The 22553-nt window shown below is 22.1% G+C and overlaps 4 protein-coding genes across 11 annotated transcripts; 1 reads left to right on the forward strand and 3 right to left on the reverse strand.

Annotated features, from left to right (window-relative positions):
* Positions 1-24: 24 nt before the first annotated feature.
* Positions 25-8874, reverse strand: LOC122713946 (major facilitator superfamily domain-containing protein 6). 2 transcript variants are annotated; one of them, XM_043934795.1, is made up of 10 exons: positions 8753-8874; positions 2408-2578; positions 2039-2337; positions 1626-1953; positions 1346-1536; positions 1139-1275; positions 910-1025; positions 592-837; positions 348-494; positions 25-245 (listed from the first exon to the last, which is right to left on the reverse strand). In XM_043934795.1, exons 2-10 carry the CDS (start codon positions 2463-2465, stop codon positions 175-177), a joined length of 1593 nt encoding a protein of 530 aa, XP_043790730.1. In that variant the 5' UTR covers positions 2466-2578; positions 8753-8874; the 3' UTR covers positions 25-174. The 2 variants fall into 2 exon arrangements, with proteins under 2 accessions (XP_043790730.1, XP_043790729.1); XM_043934794.1 differs by lacking the exon at positions 8753-8874 and adding an exon at positions 5841-5978.
* LOC122713945 (transferrin) lies at positions 6146-13352 on the forward strand. Of its 7 annotated transcripts, none has more exons than XM_043934788.1 (16): positions 6146-6250; positions 6918-7061; positions 7456-7564; positions 7724-7857; positions 7965-8092; positions 8770-8914; positions 8992-9149; positions 9414-9535; positions 9609-9754; positions 9846-10092; positions 10198-10346; positions 10473-10631; positions 10714-10812; positions 10932-11047; positions 11125-11280; positions 13077-13352. In XM_043934788.1, the coding sequence occupies exons 2-16, from the start codon at positions 6992-6994 to the stop codon at positions 13242-13244; spliced, it is 2106 nt and encodes a 701-aa protein (XP_043790723.1). In that variant the 5' UTR covers positions 6146-6250; positions 6918-6991; the 3' UTR covers positions 13245-13352. The 7 variants fall into 7 exon arrangements, with proteins under 7 accessions (XP_043790723.1, XP_043790726.1, XP_043790722.1 ...); XM_043934791.1 differs by having other exon boundaries at positions 6222-6250; positions 7060-7061; XM_043934787.1 differs by lacking the exon at positions 6146-6250 and having other exon boundaries at positions 6878-7061.
* Positions 12001-13006, reverse strand: LOC122713949 (isoaspartyl peptidase/L-asparaginase-like). The gene is made up of 3 exons (XM_043934797.1): positions 12799-13006; positions 12495-12723; positions 12001-12428 (listed from the first exon to the last, which is right to left on the reverse strand). Exons 1-3 carry the CDS (start codon positions 12958-12960, stop codon positions 12001-12003), a joined length of 819 nt encoding a protein of 272 aa, XP_043790732.1. The 5' UTR covers positions 12961-13006.
* A 324-nt stretch (positions 13353-13676) lies between the features above and the next one.
* Positions 13677-18246, reverse strand: LOC122713792 (cytoplasmic dynein 2 intermediate chain 1). The gene is made up of 16 exons (XM_043934563.1): positions 18178-18246; positions 17165-17875; positions 16973-17089; positions 16737-16906; positions 16381-16528; positions 16165-16305; positions 15945-16085; positions 15577-15882; positions 15336-15508; positions 15029-15248; positions 14683-14834; positions 14463-14608; positions 14338-14396; positions 14112-14266; positions 13892-14024; positions 13677-13833 (listed from the first exon to the last, which is right to left on the reverse strand). Exons 1-16 carry the CDS (start codon positions 18187-18189, stop codon positions 13711-13713), a joined length of 2907 nt encoding a protein of 968 aa, XP_043790498.1. The 5' UTR covers positions 18190-18246; the 3' UTR covers positions 13677-13710.
* Between the last annotated feature and the right edge of the window lie 4307 nt (positions 18247-22553).

Genomic DNA, 22553 nt, shown 5'->3' on the forward strand with positions numbered 1-22553 from the left:
CATAAGAATTAAATCAAGAATATATAAAATTTTATTTATATTTTTATTTAATTATATTATTTATATATTTATAATATATTTAAAATTAATAAAAATATTTATTGATAAAATAATAATTATTAACAACAATATTCATTTGCATTGCAAAAATATGTCTAATTTATATTTGTAAAATTAGCTCTCTGCAATTGTACATTTTTTTCCTGCTTCTTCAGGTGTTTTCCATTCTATATTATTCTTTGTATCTATAATAAATTATATTTTTTTAATAATAATAATATAAAAAATAAAATGTTCAAGAATTTTCAAGATAATTTAATAGAATTATAAATTAATAAATTTATTACCTGGTATCATATCTTTTAAATATTTTAGGTACAAAATAAAATATATAAATGCTGTTATAGCGGCAATCGATGAAAATATTCGTAATGTTGTTACTCCTCCAAATAACTTGTATAATATTCCACCTATTAAACTTCCAATTGCAAAACCTAAAATAATATTAATATTTTTATAATATCTAAAAAAAATACTATAATATCTAAGAACTATTTGTTTAAAAACCAATTAATTATAAATTTTATTTACCAAAACCATCATCCATACCAGCTACAATTCCCTGAATCGTAGCTGAGGTACCAGGTGGAGCAATTTTGCTTGCGTAGGCAACTATCGTTGTATAACAAAGTGCATAAGTAGGTCCTTGCATAAATAATTCTATTGGTATTACCCACCATGGATTTGATGCTAATGAAATTAATCCAAGTCGTAAAGCATAACATATAAAACAGAATGTAAAAGTATATCCGAATCCTAATTTCTTTAAGATTTTGCCTATAAAAAAGTATGAATAAATATCAAAATTACATAAAATATAAAATTTAATTATATAAATAAATAACTTACCAGAGAAAGAAAAAAATATTACTTCACCACCTAGAGTTTCTGCGGCCACAATTAAACCTTCTATTAATTTAATTTTACTCATGCAATTAGTTGTCATAGCAAGGTCTTCCAAGTACCTATTTGAAACATATTATTTTTGTATGACTCTTTCATACTTTTTTATTTATCATATATTTCGAAAAATTTTAATTATTTAAACAAAGGTTATATTATTGAAATAAAAATTTACCAAAATAAGAAATAAATTATAAAGCTATCAAGAATGCCAGCAATTGTTGCAAAAGAGAGAAATATAATTATAGATTTCAATTTTAAAAGTTTTATAACATCTTTCAATATATTTGTGGACGCTGTCATTAATGGTAGCTGTAAAAATTATTTTTAATAAATTGTTTATAACTAGAATATTATTTTAAATGTTATAATAGATACTTACATCCAATTTTTTACAACAAAATAAATCAATAATTGTGAATATAAGAATAAGTAAAAATGCAGGTGTATATGTTTTAATAATTTCTCCTTTAGACCAATAATCTACTGCATAACCAGCTAAAAAAGCTGAAATTCCAAAACCTATAGTTCCCCAAACACGCTGTCTACCATATCCCATTTGACCATTTTCACCTGAAAAATGAATAACAATAAACTAAAATTAAATTACTTATATTTATTATTAATAATTTTAAATAAAAATAAATGAAATTATATAATACCTAATATATCAAAACAAATTGCATCACTCATACAATTGCTTACATTGAAACCAATATTACCAAGAGACATTAATAAAACAAAACTCCAAAAAGTTATAGATGTATATAGACAATAACTATCTTCAAATTTATCACAGATAACATTGCAATTATTATTTTCAGAACAATATGAAGTATTTTTATCAATTAAACATGTGGAATTTGAGACAAAATTTATTTCTTCATTAATTGCTTGAAATTGTATTGATAGAGAGAAATTTTTATTTGTACAAGTCCAATGGCACATAGCATTCTTTACTCCCATACATAAATATGGCTTGGAAATATCCTAAAGTAGAAAAATTAAAAAATGTTTAATTTTTAATTTGTATAAATAATTTATATAATTTTTTGTAATTAAAATAAAAAATTACTTGTGGTGTACAATATGGTAATAAATCACAGGATACATTATTAATACTATGATCTGGAAAAACTGGACCTGGAAGCACTGATAAAAAGTACATACAAATATAACAACTACTTGTTGCTGTTAATAATATAATAAAAATTGTTTTTCTCCAAGAATAAAAATAATCCACAAGAAAGCCAAAAGTTGGTTTAGCAATTAAAAATAAAATTGGTAAAATGGCTGTAATGCTGCCCATAATTAATGCAGAAATACCAAGTTGTTTGCCATATACTGGTAAAAATGGAAGAATTGGACCCATTGCTATAATTAAAAATAATATGAGAATAATATAATAAAAAATATATGTTTAAACTTAATTATTAATACTTACCAGCCATAAAAAAGAAATAATGTGCCTTAATAGGCAATTGTATGTAATTTAACTTCATTCTTTATAATTTTATCTTTATAATTTTAATAGTAATAAATAAATATTAAGAAAAAATTTTTTTAAATATTTAAATTTAGACAAAACAATGTATTTAAATTCAACAATTGTTTCCTGCAATTAAAATATATTAGTATAATTAATTAAAAAGAATTTATTATCTGAAAATAATAAGTGTATTAATAAAACAAATATAAATTTTTTAAGATAATATGACATAGAGGAAGAAAACAGATATGTTATCATATGTAGATACAATTTAAAAATACCATTAAATTTGAATAAAAATATATATAATATTATATTTTATAACATATATTTTTTCAAAATTATTTAAATTTTGAAATTTTAAATAAATAAAATTTCAATGTAACAAAGTAATTCTATTAATATTTTATAAATTCGTTTTTAAGTGATTTTTTGTTTTTTTATTTTAAATAAATAACGACGTAATAAATACCGTTTTTATTATCAGATTCTATTTATATAGTTTATATCCATTTTGAAATTAATATAAGTTGTTTTTTTATAATAAAAAAGATTATTATTATTTAGCAACAATATTTGTTCATGTTTCATGATTTTCATATTGTTCATATTGTAGAAATAAAATGAACTGTCAATTTTTCGAAGATCATACTAATATTTTAAAAATAAATCACAAGTATTTGATATTTCGCATGCACATAGCTATACTAGCGCTATTGCTATGTAGTGGTAATATCTCGAAATATTATGAGAAAGGATAATCTTCTTGCTAGTTAATTTTTAATTCGAAGTATCACTAATGATAATATATATACATACATATTGCTTGCTTGCTATTTTAATGTACTTAATATCTATTATTAGAAGTCGACGTTGCCTTTATGTCATTAGCAATTAATGTAATAGATACAGATATGTTTATACAACTCTGAAATAAAAAATATGAAATAAAAAATGAGAATAAGAAATATTGTCCTTTTTTATTTCATCGATACAGATGCATGTTGTCTTCGAGCAATATTATTGGTATATTGATAACAAATTGTATATATGTATATATATATTATGTATATTTTAAATTTATAATTTTGTCATTACAGACTAACTAACAATACTACATTTGAATAGTAATTAATAAAACTATTTCGAGAAAATTATTCTATTTTATCAAATACTATAAATATTTTATATAAATTATCATATATATCTCAAGGCCATGTATTTACAAAATATTAAATTAAAGTTTATAATATTTATAAACAATAAATTTGTTAATATGTTTCTTTCTTATAGATTTTAATGATTTTAAAATATATCATAAAAATCATTATTTTGAACAACTTTTTTTTTTTTAATAATGATGACTCTTTCTTTAATGATGATTGATTTTAGTTTTCGAATTATTTGCAAAATTTTCATATATCATTAAATTTTATCTATATGTATGCTCGTAATATTTATGCGATCATTATCATTATTTATATAAATGAGATATTATATGCGATCATTATCATTGTTTATATAAATTATAAATAAAAAATGAAATTTTTAATTTCTAAACATAATAATAAATTTTTATTTTAGAATAGACAACTATGGTAACTATATTTCAATCTAATATAATCAATATATATAAAATATATATATATACATATATACATATATATATAATATATATTTATAATATATATTTTAAATATATAAAATTTTAAATTTAATAAAAGATAATTTAAGACTTACAATAAAACTGTTTTGTTTTCATGAATTGATTAAGTTCTGAAAGTGTTTTAAAAAGAAGAAAAATATTACGTCGTAAATAAATAATAGTTAAAGTTTCAATTATCTTACTTGCACGTTATTAGATAATTATACACATTATACACTTCTATCAATACTGATTAGTTATCTTATTTGAATAGAACTCATTTTATCAAAAATATATAACAAATCATTTCTAAATTTATATTTTTACAAATACTTTTCTTTTTTTAATATATATATATATATTTTAGAGAAATATGGAGAATATTATTATTTTAAATGAAATGTAATTTTTTTGTTAAATCGAATAATTGATTTACTTGAATTACTTTACAATTTTTTTTAACATCTATTTAAATAATTCAATAGATATCAATATATAAAATTTAAATTTTTTAATATTTTTAAAAAAAATTTAAAAAATTTTTATATTTTTGCAAATTTTGAATAATATTCCATAAAAATTCGAATAAATATATATTTGCTTTAAGAAAAGATATTACATATCGATGATAATAATTTGCTTCCAATTGTTTCTGATATTTTTAATATTAAAATAATTCAATAGAAATTGTAATATGATTTTTCTTTTCGAAGAGAAATGCAAAGAAATTGTCAAAATGAATTATTTTTTGCGAGCTATTAATACTATATGTATTTGATAGAAAATTTTAAATTATAGTTTAAATATATTATTAATGATATGGTTGAATTGATTAAAATGAATTGATTAATAATAAATTTGATTAAAAATATATAACAAATAATATATAGTATATGAAATATTACAAAGAATAGATTTAATTCTTCTTCATTAAATAGAAATATAATTTATATTTTATGTACATTATATATATATATATATATACATATATATATATATAATGTACACAAAAAAAAAATATATATATATATTGTTTGTAATATCTTTTTCTTTCTTAAAATAATATTATTTGTTACTATTTAATAAAATGATATTAATTTTATTAAAATTTTAGATAAAATAAAATAAATATAATATATAATATATAATATATAAAATCTTAATAAATCGAATAAGTTTTGAATATATTATATGATTAATTAAATTAATTATTTATTTTGATTACAATAATATGTATGATTATAAAATATGTATATATATATATCGGAAAATGTAAAAAGAATTTTAATTTTTTTTAAAATACTTAATAGAAATTTCTTAATAAAAAAATACAATTATTAAAAAAACAAATTAAAGAAAAATAAATAAAAATTATCTTATGTAATTTCTTTACTTATAAAAAAATTAAAATATTTTTATAACAAATTTAATTTTTGTAATCTATATTATGAAAATTAGAGAATTATTAAGAAAATATGTGGAAAATATACATACATAAAAGAAATATATATAAATACGAGAATATTTGCTTGTTTCTCTTCTTCCACAATAATTAAATTTTATTTTACAAAGAATACACAAAATATAATAATAAATTTTTATAAATTTATCATATAATATTTATTTCTGTAATATTTCTGTAAAACGTTTGTTAAATTTGTTCCGGATAATAAATGTTAACGTCATCTACTATACCAACAAGTAAGTTTATAATATATATGTGTATTATGCATGAACCCCCACCAGTCTCAATAATTCCAGTTCCCTAGTGGAGTTTTGATCACATCACTATATCAGTAGAGTTTCGATTTAATCCAATCTACATAGAGTATATAGACATCGAACGTAAAGAAATCTTTTTCTTCGTTTTTCAGGCGCCATGTAAAAATTCATCGATTGTTGTTTGTGGCATCTCCAAAGTAGTTGTTGAAAAGTTAAAGTTGCAGAGAATTACTCTTACTTCATGTAGCCAAACCGGTTGACCTTTTCCATGTAATTCATAGTCAATCCCTTTAAAACCGACTGTGCATTGTTTATCCGCTACTGTTTTCTAGTTCAGCCGTCGAACATCTGTATTTAGCTCTCTGATGAGAGAAATAATATAAAAAAAATTCAGTGTTTTCTGTAAAAAGTGAAGTTATGTGTTGTCGAAAGTATAAGAAAATATAAAATAATTATTGTTTTTATAATCATTGAAAATTTAATTAAGCAATATCACTATATTTGTTATCACGTTATTCATCAAAAAAAAATATAAAAGAAATATTGCGTTGATTCATTCAATTATATCATGAATAGAAATGAATAATCGTTATCAACTAATTATTATTCTTGTAATCATTGAAAAATCATTGATTCGTTTCAATATCGTATTAATTGGATTTTAGTGATATGTAAGAGAAGCAGAAGAATTGATGATTGCGAAGTATAAGAATCGATTTCAATGAAATTTTAAATAGAATTATTGTTGAAACAAAATTTGAATTCTTAATATATAATAATGATAATAATAACGATATAAAAAAACGAGAAAAAATAAATAAAAGAAATATAATGAAAAATTATATTACTAAGAGAAATATGATTTTTATTAATGTTTTAAATCATCAGATATTTATAGATAGATGATAAATAAAATTTATCATCTTTACGTAAAAAGTTTGATTGAAATCAATTCTAAACATTTTGTATTTTTATTATGAAATAATATTTGTATTTTACTGTTTATGTTATCAATTAATAATTTGTGTTAAAACGTGTGAAAAAATATCGTGTATTAGTTTTTAATAATTGGTTTAAAGAATCTTCTTTTTAAAAAAGTGAAAGACCGAAAACTTAAGTTATTTTTGACGAAAGTATTGGTTGGAAGATTATATTAGAAGATTATATCGAAGATGGATATTCTATTTTTTGTTTTATTCTTTTTCATCGCATTTTTTCATCAAAATATCAATGCTGAAAGTTGTAAGTAATTTTTAATAATATTCAAAATATTTCTTGTCTTAATATTTTATTGAATTATAAAGTTTATAATCATTTTTATAATCATATTTAATAATTAAATTTTATAATCATAATTAGAAATTAATCAATAAAATCTGTATAATTAGAAATTAAAAAAAAAATAACAAATAAACAATAAAAAATTTTTTCTCAAATTCTTATACAATAGTAACTTTGATAATTTTCATAAAAGAGTAGAATGATATTATAATATATTATAAAAAATTTTTTAATACAATTTTTCACTTAAATTGAGCATTGAGCAAATTATTTATCATTGATAATATATTATTCATAATTTCCTTTTGCGTAATCAAAATAAAATAAAATCACAAAAAAAAAAATATCATTTCAGTAAAACTATGCATGGTTGAAAGTATTCACACAATAAAAGGAATTCGCAAACTTTGCCCACAATTGACAATCTCAGGGAATCAGATAGAATGTGTTATAGGAAGTGATAGGCGAGTATAACAAATTAATAGGAAACACGATAAATTTTATACTTTTTGAGTATTGAGTATTAATTTATTTTTGAGTAATTTTTGAGTATTAATTTTACTTTTTTTTCTATTTAATATCTTAATTTTTTTTTGTTTTTTTAACGATATTAAATTATACAGATTTAATTGCCTACGACATTTGTCTATGAATAAAGCCGATTTTACTGTATTGGAACCGGAAGATCTGGTTGCAGCGTCCGCGTATAACGAGTACAACATTCTAGTCACAAACGAATTAAGATTATTTTCAGACGGTAATAACAAAGTAAATTAAACAGTAATTTAAACTTATATTACTGATTATTAATATTTGAATATATTAAAATTTATGTTTTACCATTATTATTTTATTTTTTATTAGAGAAACAACGTTATGAAATGGTAGTTATAGTCTCTAAAAACGTGAGAAATATATGGGACGTTAAGGGTAAAAGATTTTGTCATCCTGGATTAGATACTACTGATGATTGGACCAATTCTTTTTCAACGGTTAATTTTTTTATAATTATTTTTTACTTTTTATGTTTTTTTTATTTATCATATATTTTTTATAAATCAATTTTTGGTAATTGAAGTAAGTAATGAGTTAGTTTAATTCCTAAGAACAAAGTTGATTGAGTAATTTAGTTTATTAAAACATCAAAAAAGATAAAATTTTAATTAATTTACATATATTAAGTTTAATAATTTAAAACAATTCGAATTTCTCTTTTAATAACTTAAAGAACAATTGCTATATATATACAAGATTGGTTATAAATGATATATATTTCATTATTTTTATTTTTAAAAAACTATGTTTATTTTTAAAAACTATGTTATCAATTAAATTATTACATATAATATATAAACTACACTATATAAAAATAGAAGAAATTTATTGTTATAATATTAAATTTTTAAATATTAGATAAATTTAAAAAATATATCAACATTCATATAAAATATAATAATTATTTAATTTTTTTTAAATATTCTCAAAATCTACTTAAATCATTTAAGGCTTTTGTTGAATAAAATAATTTATTCTATTTTAAATATATATTTTAAGCATAAAATTAGATATAAAATATAATAGTATCATATAAAGAAAAAATAAAAAAAATATAAAACTCCAAAAATATAAAAAAAATGATAGAATTAACATACCTTTATTACAATTGTAGTATTTTGAAGAATGGATAATACCGAGAAATTGCGACCCAAATAAGACGTTATTAGAAGATCGAATGAATGGTTTGTCAAATTTTTTTGAGACAGCTTGTATAGCTGGGCCTTGGACCGCAGATACTATATATGATAGTAAATTAAGTAGGTATTTAACAATTTAAATAAATAGAAAACAATATAGAACATTAATCACTCTATAACAATTTTTTCCCTTATAGAATCGAAATATAGAAATCTTTGTGCTGCATGCGACAATCCAATGGGCTGTTATTCGAGTGATATATATCATGGTCGCGAAGGTGCCTTATTGTGCCTTACTGATAACGCAGGTGACGTTGCCTGGGTTAGATTAAATGATACTCTGGAACATTTTAAGGTAAAAGAATTAATCTCTAAATGACAGATTAATCCGTTTGAGATAATAAGAAAAAGTAATGAAAAATAAAAGATTTAAAAATATTATTTTTTCTGTTTTTTTCATGAAGTAAGAAATAATTAATTTTCATGTGCAATAAAATATATTAATTATTTTAAATTATAATAATATAATAATATAATAATATAATTATTATATTATAATATAATAATGATATAATAATATAAGAATTTTCAATAATTTGTTAATGAATTATGAAATCAGGATGAACGAATTAACAAGGAAGATTACAAATATCTTTGTCCGGATGGTACAACGAGACCTGTAAAACTCGATAAACCATGTGTATGGATCACGAAACCTTGGCCAGTAATTATCGCTAGATCGTTAGTAGAAAATGTTAACAAGAAGAATTTGATTAAATAATGTATATTTTAAGTGATATTTGCATTTTACCAGAGAAGTAGCAAAAAAGGTGGAAAAGATAATGATTTCTTTGAAGATAGACAAGTTCGGTTGGAAGCTACGACAATTGTTGGAAAATTATCATCCAACACCTGTGAGCACAGATACTTTGGAAACGCCGGAAGACTTTCTAGTAAGATGTAATTAGCAATGATTCATTATAATACGAATAACTTGCAAATTAAAAAAAATAATTTAGGATTTTATTTAAAATTTAATATTTAATTGTAGTCCCTCGTTTTATGGGTGCTAACAATCGCGTATCATGTCATCCATCAAGAAGAGTAAAATGGTGTGTTGTTTCGAACTTAGAAGAGAATAAATGTCGATGGCTTAGAGAAGCTTCGATTGTGTATGGTGTAGAACCAGCGATTGCCTGTATTCAAGAATTAACAAGAGCAGACTGTTTAAAAGCTCTTAAGACCGAACGTGCGGATATATTTATTGCAAAACCAGAAGAATTGTTCCAGGTCAGAAAGTGAGTAAAGATGAGAATTGTATTCATGGAAAAAATAATATTTTGTAAAAAAAACTATAATTATGTTTAAAATAATGTTGGCTATATTGATAATGTTTAAAATAGAATTGGTTTAAAAACAATAGCACAAGTAGTACCCAAGAGGAACAATGAATTCATTAGAATTGCAGCAGTTGTGAAACAAGATTCGCGGTTCAAAAGTTTAAAAGACTTGAAAGGAGCCAAAGCATGTTTTACAGGATACCGAGATATGGGTAAATATAATTTTTCATTTTTTTTTTATTTTCTTAAATAGTGATTTATAATAAATTAAATAATTTGTTAGAAACAATAAGTAAGATAATTTGTTATTGTTAACAAGCAAAACATATTTTTTGTAGGATGGAATGCTTTTGTGGCTGTATTGAAAATTATTTCGAATTCAAAGTTTTATTGCGACACGGAAGCAGTTGCTAAGTTCTTTACAGAGAGTTCCATTGTTAGTCTGAGTGACAATGATGGGCAAATGCCATATAATTTACATTCCTTAACTAAACAAGGTGCGTACACATTGCATGATGATAACAATGAAACGACGCGATTCTAATATCAATGAAACAAGAAAACCAACAAAATTTGTAGCAAACGGAGTTGGAAAAGACTTGAGTGCCTTTGATTGTATGATGTCTAATATTGGTGACGTAGCTTTTGTTGATTTGAAGAAGATTGATGAAAAAAGTGGTAAATACATTGGACAAATAAATAAAAAAAAAATTAATTTATTAACATTTATACAAAAAAATTATTAATAAATTTTAAACTAATTTTTTCATATTTTAATTATATTTTTATTATTTTAGGTACTTTAATAAAAAAACATAGTAATCAAATGCGAAATAATAAATATCGAACCTTATGTTTTAATGAAGTAGATTCGGATGAAGTATGTTTACTTACATGGGCACCATTGGGCATGGTATATTTGATATTAAAAAAAATTTTATAGTATTTTATAATTTTATAATAATAATATAGATATTGGATTATTTTTAGGTAATAACGAATGAAAATATGACAGAGTTGCGACGAAATGAGATTTATTCTATGTTGTTAGAAATGGACAAACTTTTCGGAAGTACCTTCAAGGGTCGTACGCCCGCATTTTCTATGTATGGGATATACGATTCAAACGAAAGTATTATATTTCCGGTACGTAAAAATATTAGCTTTAAAATAATAAGATACTAATATATAATCCAAATCAAATAAAATTAATATTATTAAAAATAAATCTTTATACAAATAAATTTGAATATATATAATATAACACATAATATAATATGTGTCGATTATATAATATAAAATCAAACATTTTTTTTACTCTTCATCAGAACTTAAGCACATACAGTCCAAAGGTCGTTCAAGTATAGTTATTTTTTCTCCATATTTTTCATTTTTCATCATTCCATAATAAACATAACCTTTTTCACAAAAAGCCCATGGAAAATGTATACATTTGAAAGAAATACAAGGTTCTCCTTTTGCGTCTAATGCAATAGCACCTACATGAGAATCTCCAGTTTCCATTTCGAAGTTCTGCAGTACACTGTTTACTGCACTAGTTATACATATATCTTCAGATAACTTTCTAATTATTTTACGTGCTGGTGCATAGCAATAGATACTAGAATCATTACCAGAAACAGAAGTACAGCCAAGTTCGTTTGTATAAATGCCGCAACCAATTACGGTACCGATTGAACTTACAGAACCAACTGGTTTTCCAGATTCTCCCGCTGTCGATGTTCCACTTGCAAGTCGTTTCTTACGATCGTATGCAACTACTCCAACTGCACCAATCTGATATTAACATTTTTCAATTATATTTTATATAATATGATTTGGTGAAAATATACGAAACTATAGATATTATTTTTTCATTAATATTCTATAAATACAATTCGACAAATATGATGATTTTTTAATCAAAATTGAAAAGCAAAAGTATAAAAAACATACTTGTAAAATTATTGGTTCATCTACGATATCTACATCATCATCAGATAATTCACGAGGATATACTTCACCTTCTTCATATCGATATATAACACAATTTGAATCACATTTTTTTTTTTCATTTTCTTCATTTTTTTCATTTTTTTCATTTTTCAATTCGTTTATTTCACATTCTTCTTGTTCATTTTCAAATGATTCACTTATGGATTTGAATGAACTTAATGAAGAGAATTCACGTAAACTACTTGGCGGTAAAATTGGAATTTCGTGATCCAATGCAAATTTTTGAGCTCCTTTTTCAACAATTAAGATGTGTTCCGTTTTTTCTAACACTTTTCGTGCTGCATATATTATATTACAATTAAAAATTTTTTAAAATGAATATTATTTTATCATTAAATACAAACCTAAAGAAATCGGATGTTCTATATCACGTACAGCACCTACGCATCCAGCATCTTTTGTTGTCATTATAGCAGCATCCATGACAACTTCATTATTAATATCTAAAGAACCTCCTTTTCCACAATTAAATAATGATCTACTTTCCATATAAGAAATTGCTTTTTCTACCGCATCCACTGCTGATCGACCGTTAATAAGATCGCTATATGCTTCAATTGCTGCGTTTTTAACCTATTTGAATTAAAGATTTTTATTTTCCTAATTAACAACAATTTGAATATTGATTTGAATGTAATGCTTTCCAACCTCAAAGAGTATATGTTTACGTTTGTTACGAGGAATTTTTCCTGCACCTCCATGGACTATTATAACAGGATCTACATAGACACGACGTTTCTTTTTCTCTGGTTTTATTTCATTTCTAATTCTTGTTAAAATTTGATCGATCCACGAACAATAATCACACATTATGAATATATAACATAAAATTTTATGAGAAAGAATTAATTTTTGTAAATTAACGATCATTTGATTTAGATAAAAAGAAGTAATTAAAACAAATGCAAATGTTTTTTTTTTTGTAGGAAGGGACACAACATCTACAGTTAGAAGTTCATCAAATTCAACGAGCAATAAATTATTCCGATATTATTAACGATATCGTGAAACAAGTTAATTGTAGTGGTGTAAAAAGTTTGAGTTCTCTTTATAACATGATTTTTATATATATATTTTTTGTTCTGTTGTTATAAATTGCTTAAGCATCATTAAATATCATATCTACTGTTATTGTATGTATATATACATGTTTTGATAAAATTTCACTATAATAAAAAAAATAATAAATAATAAAAATTGTATTATAGACTATATTATTCTTCATTAAGATTATATTATTTAAATATTTTTTTATATTATAAAACAATTAATTGTATATAATTTGTACACAGTTTCATAAATAATAGTAGTTAATAAATAATAATAGTTTTGTATAAGTTGCATTTTATCTATTAAAATGATATAATATTATCATTAACAAAATGTTTTTAAAATGATTATGGGATTGTCCTTAAATATTATTTTTGAATATACAGTTTACTTGAAAAATACAAATATAATATATATATCCATAGTATCCACAGTATTTTTTTTAATTCACTGAGAATATAAAAAAGTTTCAATTTTTTTGAATAGTTTCTATTAATGATTTTATCTTAATTATAAAATTGCAATATATCGCATAAAAGTATTTAATTCTTCTAAATAATCTTCTTTTTTTGAGTGATAAAAATTTGTTTTTAATTTGTGTATTTCTACATCTCCAGATTCTATACCAAATGCCTAAAAAAAAAATAATATATTGAATCATAAATTGCAATATATAAAAAAATTAACATACCAAGTATTGATGAGACATATCTCGTTTTGTTTTACAATATGATAATTGCATACTTTTTATATTTCCATTTTTTTGCATATTTATTTTATATGTTGGATATATATCACTATTACTTAAGTCCCATATATGTATGCTAAAATATTAATATGTAAAATTATTTAATTAAATTAAATTATTTAAATCAATGTTCATTTTATTATATCTTCTTATGTCTTCTTACCATGATTTATTATCTAATACAAAAAATGTAAATGGTTTTGACCGTGACCATTGTATTGATTTAATCATATATGTACTGTCTTCATCTTTTAATTGTAAAATTGGTTTTTCAGTATTTAAAGAGTGCAACCGAATTGTTCCATCATCACAGCTAACCTATAATAACGAACTACTTTAGAAATATAATAATATTAAAAAATTTATGAATTTGCATAAAAATTGTTTACCAGAAAAAATGAATAATCAAATGGACAACTTTCTATATAAGTTACATTTCCACAGGCACCTGAAATATCAAATAAAATAAATGAATAATTAACAAATTAAAATTAAGATACCATTGATAACTTACTAGTATCCAACTTTGTGTATATAGCAGGATTAGTTTTTTTACCAATACAAGTACCATGCAAAATATTGTTACTATTAGTAGCAATATAAAAATTGTTACTATTAATACAATCCACGTGTATATCAATAAAAGTAGCTGCATTGATCCTTATAAAGAGTTAAAATATTCTAATAAAATTGATATTCAATACATAATGCACAACTTATTACAAAATATTTACTTTTTTTTATGATTAGATTGTAAAAACAATTCTTGACTTTTAACAAGTTTTATAGTACCCCAAAATGATAGTCCTAAATCCTCAATATTTTTGCCCATATTATGCAAAACACTCCATATAATAAGAGTACCATTTTCATTTAAGCTACATATCTATTGTGAAATCACATTAATAATTAAAGTTAATTAATAAAATGTCAATTAAAAATTAATATAAAGTTATGTAGTAATTAACATAAATAATATTAATTATAATATATAATATAATAAATTAATACATTATTAATTACAACATTATTAAATGCAATTATTAATTAAATATAATATATTTAATAATATTAACAAACCTGTATTGGTATAAATTTATTGTTACGTCGTACTAATGATTTTTCTTCAATTTTAGATAATACACGTACTGCAACGATTTGTGTAGTATGAATATTTATATCAATATTTGTTGCTGTTGTGTATGTGGGTATTCGTATTGTCCAATCTAAATTATTGGCTTTATCTGTAATTTTGTGATGCCACATTTCATCTTCTTTTAAATCCCAGAGACTTATTGATCTATAATTATATAAATTTTGTTTATTTTCATATAAAATATAAATAAAACATAGTAAAATATTGAAAATAACTAGCAAAATAATATACCCATCTTGCAATCCACCAAATATAATATTATAATTTGCCGAATGGAAACAACATGCAGTAATAGGACAGATAGAATAAAATAATTTAATTGGCATAGATGGTTCAGAAATATTCCAAATACATCCAATACAACAATCAGTTATATAATCTTGTTTGTTGGATGTTTCAATTTCCTATATAAAATATATAATTTTTATTGCTTCAAATTTAATATAATAAATCTTGAATAAATAATTCTTACTTCTTCGACTGGAGAATGAATAGTCAACAAGATTTTATTTAGGACTTCAGAATAATGAATTATTGTTACTGTTCTACCAGCCAGAAATGTTACAGAATTTATACAAAGTTTAACAATACCATCACTGAATGGTATTTCTTTTTCATTTTTAAATACATTACCACCAGATCGTCTTTCTTCCAGTAAAGATAATATTACTTTTCCTGCGCGATTTATAAAATCATTTAATCGTAATATATCAAAAGATTGTAATAATAAAGAATTCACAGTTTCTATATCATTATCGCTACCAGTTCCAATTTGATCCTGAAAAAATATTTTGAAAAAATCTATCATTATATTAATAATTGAAAAATAAATTTATATACCATACGAAACAAGTCTAAATCTTCCTTGGTTTGTATATTATTTCTGCAAGTTATAGGGAATTGAGTCCACTTATTTTTAAATATAATTTTCTCCGTTTGTATTTCTATATCAATATTATCTTCACCAGTTTGTGTTGATATCTAAAAATCGAATTTATTATTTATATTTATTATCATATTACTATTGCATAATAAAAATAATAATTGGCTATTAACATACTTGTTGAGTATTTAATTTTCCATAATTTCTAATAAATTCTTCATATGGTATAGGTAAACATTCCAAAAGAGACCACTCCATAACATCTAATTTTATCATTTCTAAAAGTTCTTCACCTCTACTTAAAGCTCTTTTAGATTTCTGGAAGTATTAATAGATAAAATTAATTTAGAAGTATTAATGAAAAATTTAATTAATTCCAAATTAATTTATTACCTTTGTTTTTTTTTTTTCTTTTACTTTATGGAAATTAATAAATGAAATTTGTGAAATTGATGGTAATTTTGTAAAATCACCGGAACGACTATCTTCAAATCCTTCATCAGTAGATAATGGTAATGATTTATTTTCTGATTTGTCTTCACTATATAAAAAAATATACACAAATATTAAAATATTAAAATATATATTAAAGTATAAAATATTAAAATATATATTAAAGTATTTATTAAAATAAATATTATTTCCAAAATCATTTGATAAATTAATTATATAATTATTTAATGAATACAATACAAGCTGTACAATATATTATTTAATTATCTTGAAACTTGATTTTAGTTAAAACAAACCTATATGATTTATTAACTGGTTGTTTTATTTCAAGAAGAGAAGATAATTTTGGATCATTTGTAATTAATTCTATTCTTGCTGCTCTTTTTCTTGCTTCTGTAAGTTCATAATGACCAGAATCATGCATATGTTCTTCTTCTTTTGATTCAGTACTGTTCACAATTTTGTGCTAAAATAAAATAGTAATTTAAAATAAAAATATTATTATATTTTATAATAAAATAAATGTCAGTACTTGTTTTGTAGTATGTAATTCGATTGGATCTAGTGATAAATTAGTATAATTATTTGTTTCTTCACTAACTTCAGATGATTCACTATCTGTGCATTCTTGAAAATCAGACTCATAATCCTATAAAATGATGTAAATTAAAATTACAAACATATAATAATACATATAAATATATATTATAATATATTATTTTACTTCAAAATCATCTTCATAATCATATTCATAATCTGCTTGTTCTTCTTTATTTTGATCCATTTTCTGTAATGAATCTAATCTATTTTTAGCAGAATGTAACATTTTTATTTCACTAGGACTTAATGTTCTAGACAATTTACGTTCTCTTGATTTTAATTTTGATTCAGTTACTTCTGAGGTATTTGTATGTGCTTTAATTTGTTCTTTGTCTTTTGATGTCGAACTAGAATTTTTATCTGATAATTTAGCATTAAGCTTGCTTGAAAGTGATTGTGGCACATATATTGTACTTAATCCTCTCTTTTCTGAATAATTGCTTTTTATTCTTCCAGTACTACTTTTACTACTTTTTATAGTAATATTATTGATTTTTTTTGTAGAATCAGTTGATGTTTTTGATGTTAAAATACTTTTTGATGATCTAGGACTATTAACATTTAGTTTTGATGTTGAAGATAAACTTTCCTTAACAGGAATAATTTTAGCAGATTTAATAGATTGTTTTGTATTGCTTTTGTTTGATTGTAAATTATATGTTAATCTTGAATGATCATCATTCTTTTTTCTTTGAAGAGTTTGTGACATTTTTATCAATTTTAAATCTAATTGTTCAAAATTTTCTGACTCTTTATGAGGTAATGAATTTTTTGATTTAAATTTAATATTTGGTTCTTGTCCATCTTTAGCTGTTAAATTCTTTTTAATTGTTCCCTAAGGTATAAAATAATAAAAATACTTTTAATATTTTCTTAATATCACTCAAAAATTTGATTTCTATCTATAGTTTTCAAAATTATTTATGTATCTATTATATATTATATATTATATAAAAAAGTTAATAGATTTGAAATTGTTAATAATCATAAATAATTGATTTAAAATTAAAATGTCATAATTTTGTGAAATTATTATAATCATGCATGAAAATTTAAGAAATATATATATAAATAAATAATAAATAAATAATATGTTTGAAATTAAAGATATATTTTTTAAATATAATAAAATATCACCTTATGAGACATATTTATAATTGATTAATGTTGACGATTCTTATAAGATCACCATAATGTAAACTGTCATTTTTCACAGCGCTACATGTAGTTATTTTATAAAACTACATACGTATTACAACTACGTAAGAGATATTTTTACCATCTATTGGTAAAAAGTTACAAATAAATTTTTTATTTGAAGTATTTATATATTTTTATATCAGAGATAAATTCATTTATATATATATTATATTATAAACAAAATATTTTCCTTTATATTTTTAAGGAAATTTCCTTTATATTTATATTAAATTCAAGAGTAATATGTTATCAATTATACGAAAATTTTTATATTATTAAGTTTTTTAGTTTCTAATAAATCAAATATCATAATATAATAATAATAATAATTTCTAATAATAAATCAAACGATTTATTAATATATAAATGATATTAAAAAATATATATTGTCGGTGTAAAACGATAAGAAAGAAAAGAACGATGGAAAAGAAAGTTAGGTAAGAAAAATTAATTTAATTATGATAATTTAATGATATTTTATGATATTTTATAATCATTCATAATCATAAATAGTTTGGCGTCTCGGAAGAAAAATAACAAAAATATTGATCATAATCTGCTTCGACGACATGATCAAAAATCGACAGTTTCTGATTTGGTATATAGATACTTAAAAAATATTGCATACACCGATAGCATTCGAAAACAGCGTAATAATGCATGCAATAGATTTCGAAGAAAAAACTCAAGAAGGAGAAATATTCATCCTTTGCACAAATATATAAATACAGGTATAAATAAATTCAAAATTTATTTAATTTTTTATTTAATTCCTTTTTTATTTTTAATAAAAAATATTCTCAACTTCATAGATTGCAATAGCATAAGATCTTACTTAAGTAAAGCACTTTGTTTTGCGATACATTCTGGTTTTTTAATTCCCACCGATCGAACTGGAAGATTTTTACAACTTTCTCCATATTTTACATTAAATCATGCTTTTGACAAAAAATATAAATAAAAAAACAATAAAAATGTAAAATAAAAATAAAATAAATAAAAATAGAAATAATTTTATAAAAATTTATTTGTTATATATTTATTAAAATTTATACAAATCTCTGTATTTGATAGAAATTTAATACAAAAAAGGAATATAAAAAAATAATTGATTTTCAATTAATTAAAATATTTCATCTTGAAAATAAATATATATAATATATAACATATATAATAAATCACATTAGAATTATATTTACAAAATTTGCCAATTGAACAAAAATCTAATTATTTTTTATATCGTTTTGCTTGTTGCTTACACTTTTCTTGACAATGTTTAATCCATTCTTTCAGTTCTTTTTCATGTTTCTTTGAATATGGAATCAGATTTTTTATTTCATTGTAAATTTCATCTACATTATCTGAGTTTAATTTATTTAATCTTATATTTTCTGTCATTGTTCTATCATTATTTTCTATTGTTTTCCTTCTTTTATTATTTTCTTTCCTTTTCGAAGAATTGAATATTGGCTGTTGTTCCATTTTTATTTTTCTTTTTTCATTTATCTTCTTACTATTATTTTCTTGCACATTTTGTTCGCTTCTTTGTATTTTTGAGTTATTTTTCAAATTTTCTTGAATTTCACATATACATTCGTCTTCATCAGTAATTTCGTTACAAAAGCATTTTGGCGTTATTTTAGTTGGATTCATCTCACGTTTTTCTTCTTGTTTTCGAAAATCTTTTCTTGTTTCATTGATAGATACTTTTTGATTTTTACTTGTAAATTCTGACTCTTCATCGGTTGTTGTTTCACATTCGCAATCGTTAACTATGTTATTGCGACGTTTTGGTTTTTTAATTGGCAAAGACAATAAACAATCTTTTCGACTGTTCGCACAAGTTGTCTGATTCATCAAGATTGCATTTGGACCGGTCAAATGATATTCGTTTCCTAATAATTCTATAGCGAATCTAAAATGGGAAATTATTCATATAAATCATATGAATCTATGGACATTTTTGCATAATGGAGAAAATAAAATAATTATTATGATTATATAATTATTTTAAACAAAATTATATATCCTACAAAAAAATAATATTATAAAATTATAAGTTATTTGAATTAAGTGATCATGTTAATATTATATTAATAATTGTGTGTCGATAATTAATAATTATATTGAAAAAATAAATAATAATTATTTTAATAAAAGATTATTGAAACAATTATTTAAAAATTTCTTATCAGATTCATTAATTATTTTGAACATATAATAATAAAACTTTTAATAAAATTAACTAATAAAAAATATTTGTAAATATTTAATATAAAAATATTGTATTTTTAAAATAAATCATAGTCAAAACTAAATCTAATTAATTCTAACTTTTTATATCGATTGGATAATTCTCTTTATTTTTCGCAACAATTTTATAGATTTCATTTAAGCGAAAAATCCTTTCATAAGCCTTCTAAGTGATGAAACTTCATTTATAATTGGAAAAAAAACATTTTCATTGAAACGAACCGATGGAAACGTTACACAGTTAACAGTTTGAACTATAAATGAAACTGGTCGATAGATGCATGAGAATACGAACGAGATAAACGGTTTGCAGTTGCCTTGAACGCGATCGTGTCTCACGCGAGACACAATTTTCGCCTTACACCGGTTGTTTCGCTTCGTTTGATGCAGAAACTAACCCTTGGGAACAGATCTCTTTCAATGTGGTTCGCACTTGAGTATAAACATCACCATCGTTGCGATAATTTTTCTGGATGTAATCGACGATTTCCTCCACAGTGGAGGTAAGCAGATCGTTCTCTTCATCCTCGTTCTGCATCTGTCTCATCGCTTCCATCACGCGCACAGAGAATCTGGATGAATTTTCAGCAATACGCATGCAGTCACAGATTTTCTGCAAAAAATGACTTTTAATTATTATGACTTTTATTATTTAATATTTTAAGATGAAATAGATATTGAGATGTTCGTAATCTGGTCTTCTTTAAGATTATTGTCCACAATCATATAAGATCATTCATTCAACTATGGACGAAAACAATATTTATTCGAAAATTTATTTGTAGCAGATCGATATAAATTTTTACAGTTTTTTACAGTTTAAATTATTGACATTAAATTATTTAAATTTATTATATGTAGGCAATTAGAATTAATTTAATATTACGAAATAATTATTTATAAAATTATTCTTTATCAGCTAAATAAAATGTATTAATTTTGATAAAAAAAATTTTTAATTTATTGCAAAAAAAAAAATGAGGTTACATACTTTTTATTTCTATTTGTTATTTTATCTAAAGATAATAAATTGAGAATTGACTAAAAATATATGAATATTATTTATTAAAATGTAATTATACGATATGTTGAATTAAAATTTTAAGTTATTTAATATGATAGATCAAAAACCTTGTTAAAATTCGTGTAATTAGTTATCATTCAAAAATTAATAAAATAATTAAAAATTGCTAAAAGATTTATTAAAAAATTGTCAAAATAAAATTTAAAATGTAAATCATTTTTTTTTTTAAATTTTTTAAACTTCAAAAAAGATAATTTTCTATGTATATATAATTTTCTTTATACGTATAATAATTTAAATCTAAACCTTTTCAATAGGGGGATTTTTTTTTGTACACTCAGCATCACAATATTTTGACTCATCTTCATCATTTATCTTCATTATTGTTTTTTTAATCTTCTTCAAGCATTTCATTAAACATTCGATTTGTCTCTTCATTCTAAAGGTTATTTCGATTCTTCATATCTAGTGTAAACAATAGGTAAGAAAGCATTATAAAATTTGGGAAAAGCAATATGAATTTGTATACGTTGTAAACGTGTGAATTTGAAGATTATCGTTTATTTAGATGTCAGTATGTTGAATTATATCAAAAAAAAGGCGTATAACATAAAAATTAATTATTACGTAATAAATTCTTCTAATATATATTCCAAAAAAATTTATTAAAAATATTTCAGATTCATAAAAACAAAAAATAAATAAATAAATAAATAACTCAACATCTTTAATTATGATAATATTATTATTTTCTCAATGAACAATTTTTTTTTTAATTTTCTTAATTTAATAATTTAAAACAATTTTTTAAATCTATGAATTTTAAAATACAAAGTTTTCTATGCCTGAATCGAAAAGAATATCAAATCATTTCATTTTCCAACGTGAGATCCATCTTGTCTCGAGTTACACATGCCAACGAATTATGTTTGTAACTGTGTTTACCACGCGTTAGTATCGATTTGCAATTGAAATAACACTACATGAGCATGCTATGGTCAGGGGGCGGTGTGTTACTCTGAAAAGGAAAAAAATA

Source organism: Apis laboriosa, unplaced genomic scaffold (genome assembly GCF_014066325.1).
Source record: "Apis laboriosa isolate Shangri-la unplaced genomic scaffold, ASM1406632v1 scaffold26_cov146, whole genome shotgun sequence".
NCBI lineage: Eukaryota > Metazoa > Arthropoda > Insecta > Hymenoptera > Apidae > Apis > Apis laboriosa.

What these genes read in the sequence shown, in the direction of transcription:
- LOC122713946 (XM_043934795.1), bottom strand. Translation starts at nt 2,465, where the DNA reads ATGAAGTTAAATTACATACAATTGCCTATTAAGGCACATTATTTCTTT. An exon ending in AATTTGTTTTGATATATTAG is followed by an intron (nt 1,537 to 1,625) that starts GTATTATATAAT and finishes TTCATTTTTCAG; the next exon opens with GTGAAAATGGTCAAATGGGA. An exon ending in ATAATTTATTTCTTATTTTG is followed by an intron (nt 1,026 to 1,138) that starts GTAAATTTTTAT and finishes TGTTTCAAATAG; the next exon opens with GTACTTGGAAGACCTTGCTA.
- LOC122713945 (XM_043934788.1), top strand. Translation starts at nt 6,992, where the DNA reads ATGGATATTCTATTTTTTGTTTTATTCTTTTTCATCGCATTTTTTCAT. An exon ending in TATATATGATAGTAAATTAA is followed by an intron (nt 8,915 to 8,991) that starts GTAGGTATTTAA and finishes TTTCCCTTATAG; the next exon opens with AATCGAAATATAGAAATCTT. An exon ending in GAATTGTTCCAGGTCAGAAA is followed by an intron (nt 10,093 to 10,197) that starts GTGAGTAAAGAT and finishes TGTTTAAAATAG; the next exon opens with AATTGGTTTAAAAACAATAG.
- LOC122713949 (XM_043934797.1), bottom strand. Translation starts at nt 12,960, where the DNA reads ATGTGTGATTATTGTTCGTGGATCGATCAAATTTTAACAAGAATTAGA. An exon ending in GTAAACATATACTCTTTGAG is followed by an intron (nt 12,724 to 12,798) that starts GTTGGAAAGCAT and finishes TAATTCAAATAG; the next exon opens with GTTAAAAACGCAGCAATTGA. An exon ending in AGAACATCCGATTTCTTTAG is followed by an intron (nt 12,429 to 12,494) that starts GTTTGTATTTAA and finishes TAATATATGCAG; the next exon opens with CACGAAAAGTGTTAGAAAAA.
- LOC122713792 (XM_043934563.1), bottom strand. An exon ending in ATTTAGACTTGTTTCGTATG is followed by an intron (nt 15,883 to 15,944) that starts GTATATAAATTT and finishes ATATTTTTTCAG; the next exon opens with GATCAAATTGGAACTGGTAG. An exon ending in TTCATTCTCCAGTCGAAGAA is followed by an intron (nt 15,509 to 15,576) that starts GTAAGAATTATT and finishes TATTTTATATAG; the next exon opens with GAAATTGAAACATCCAACAA.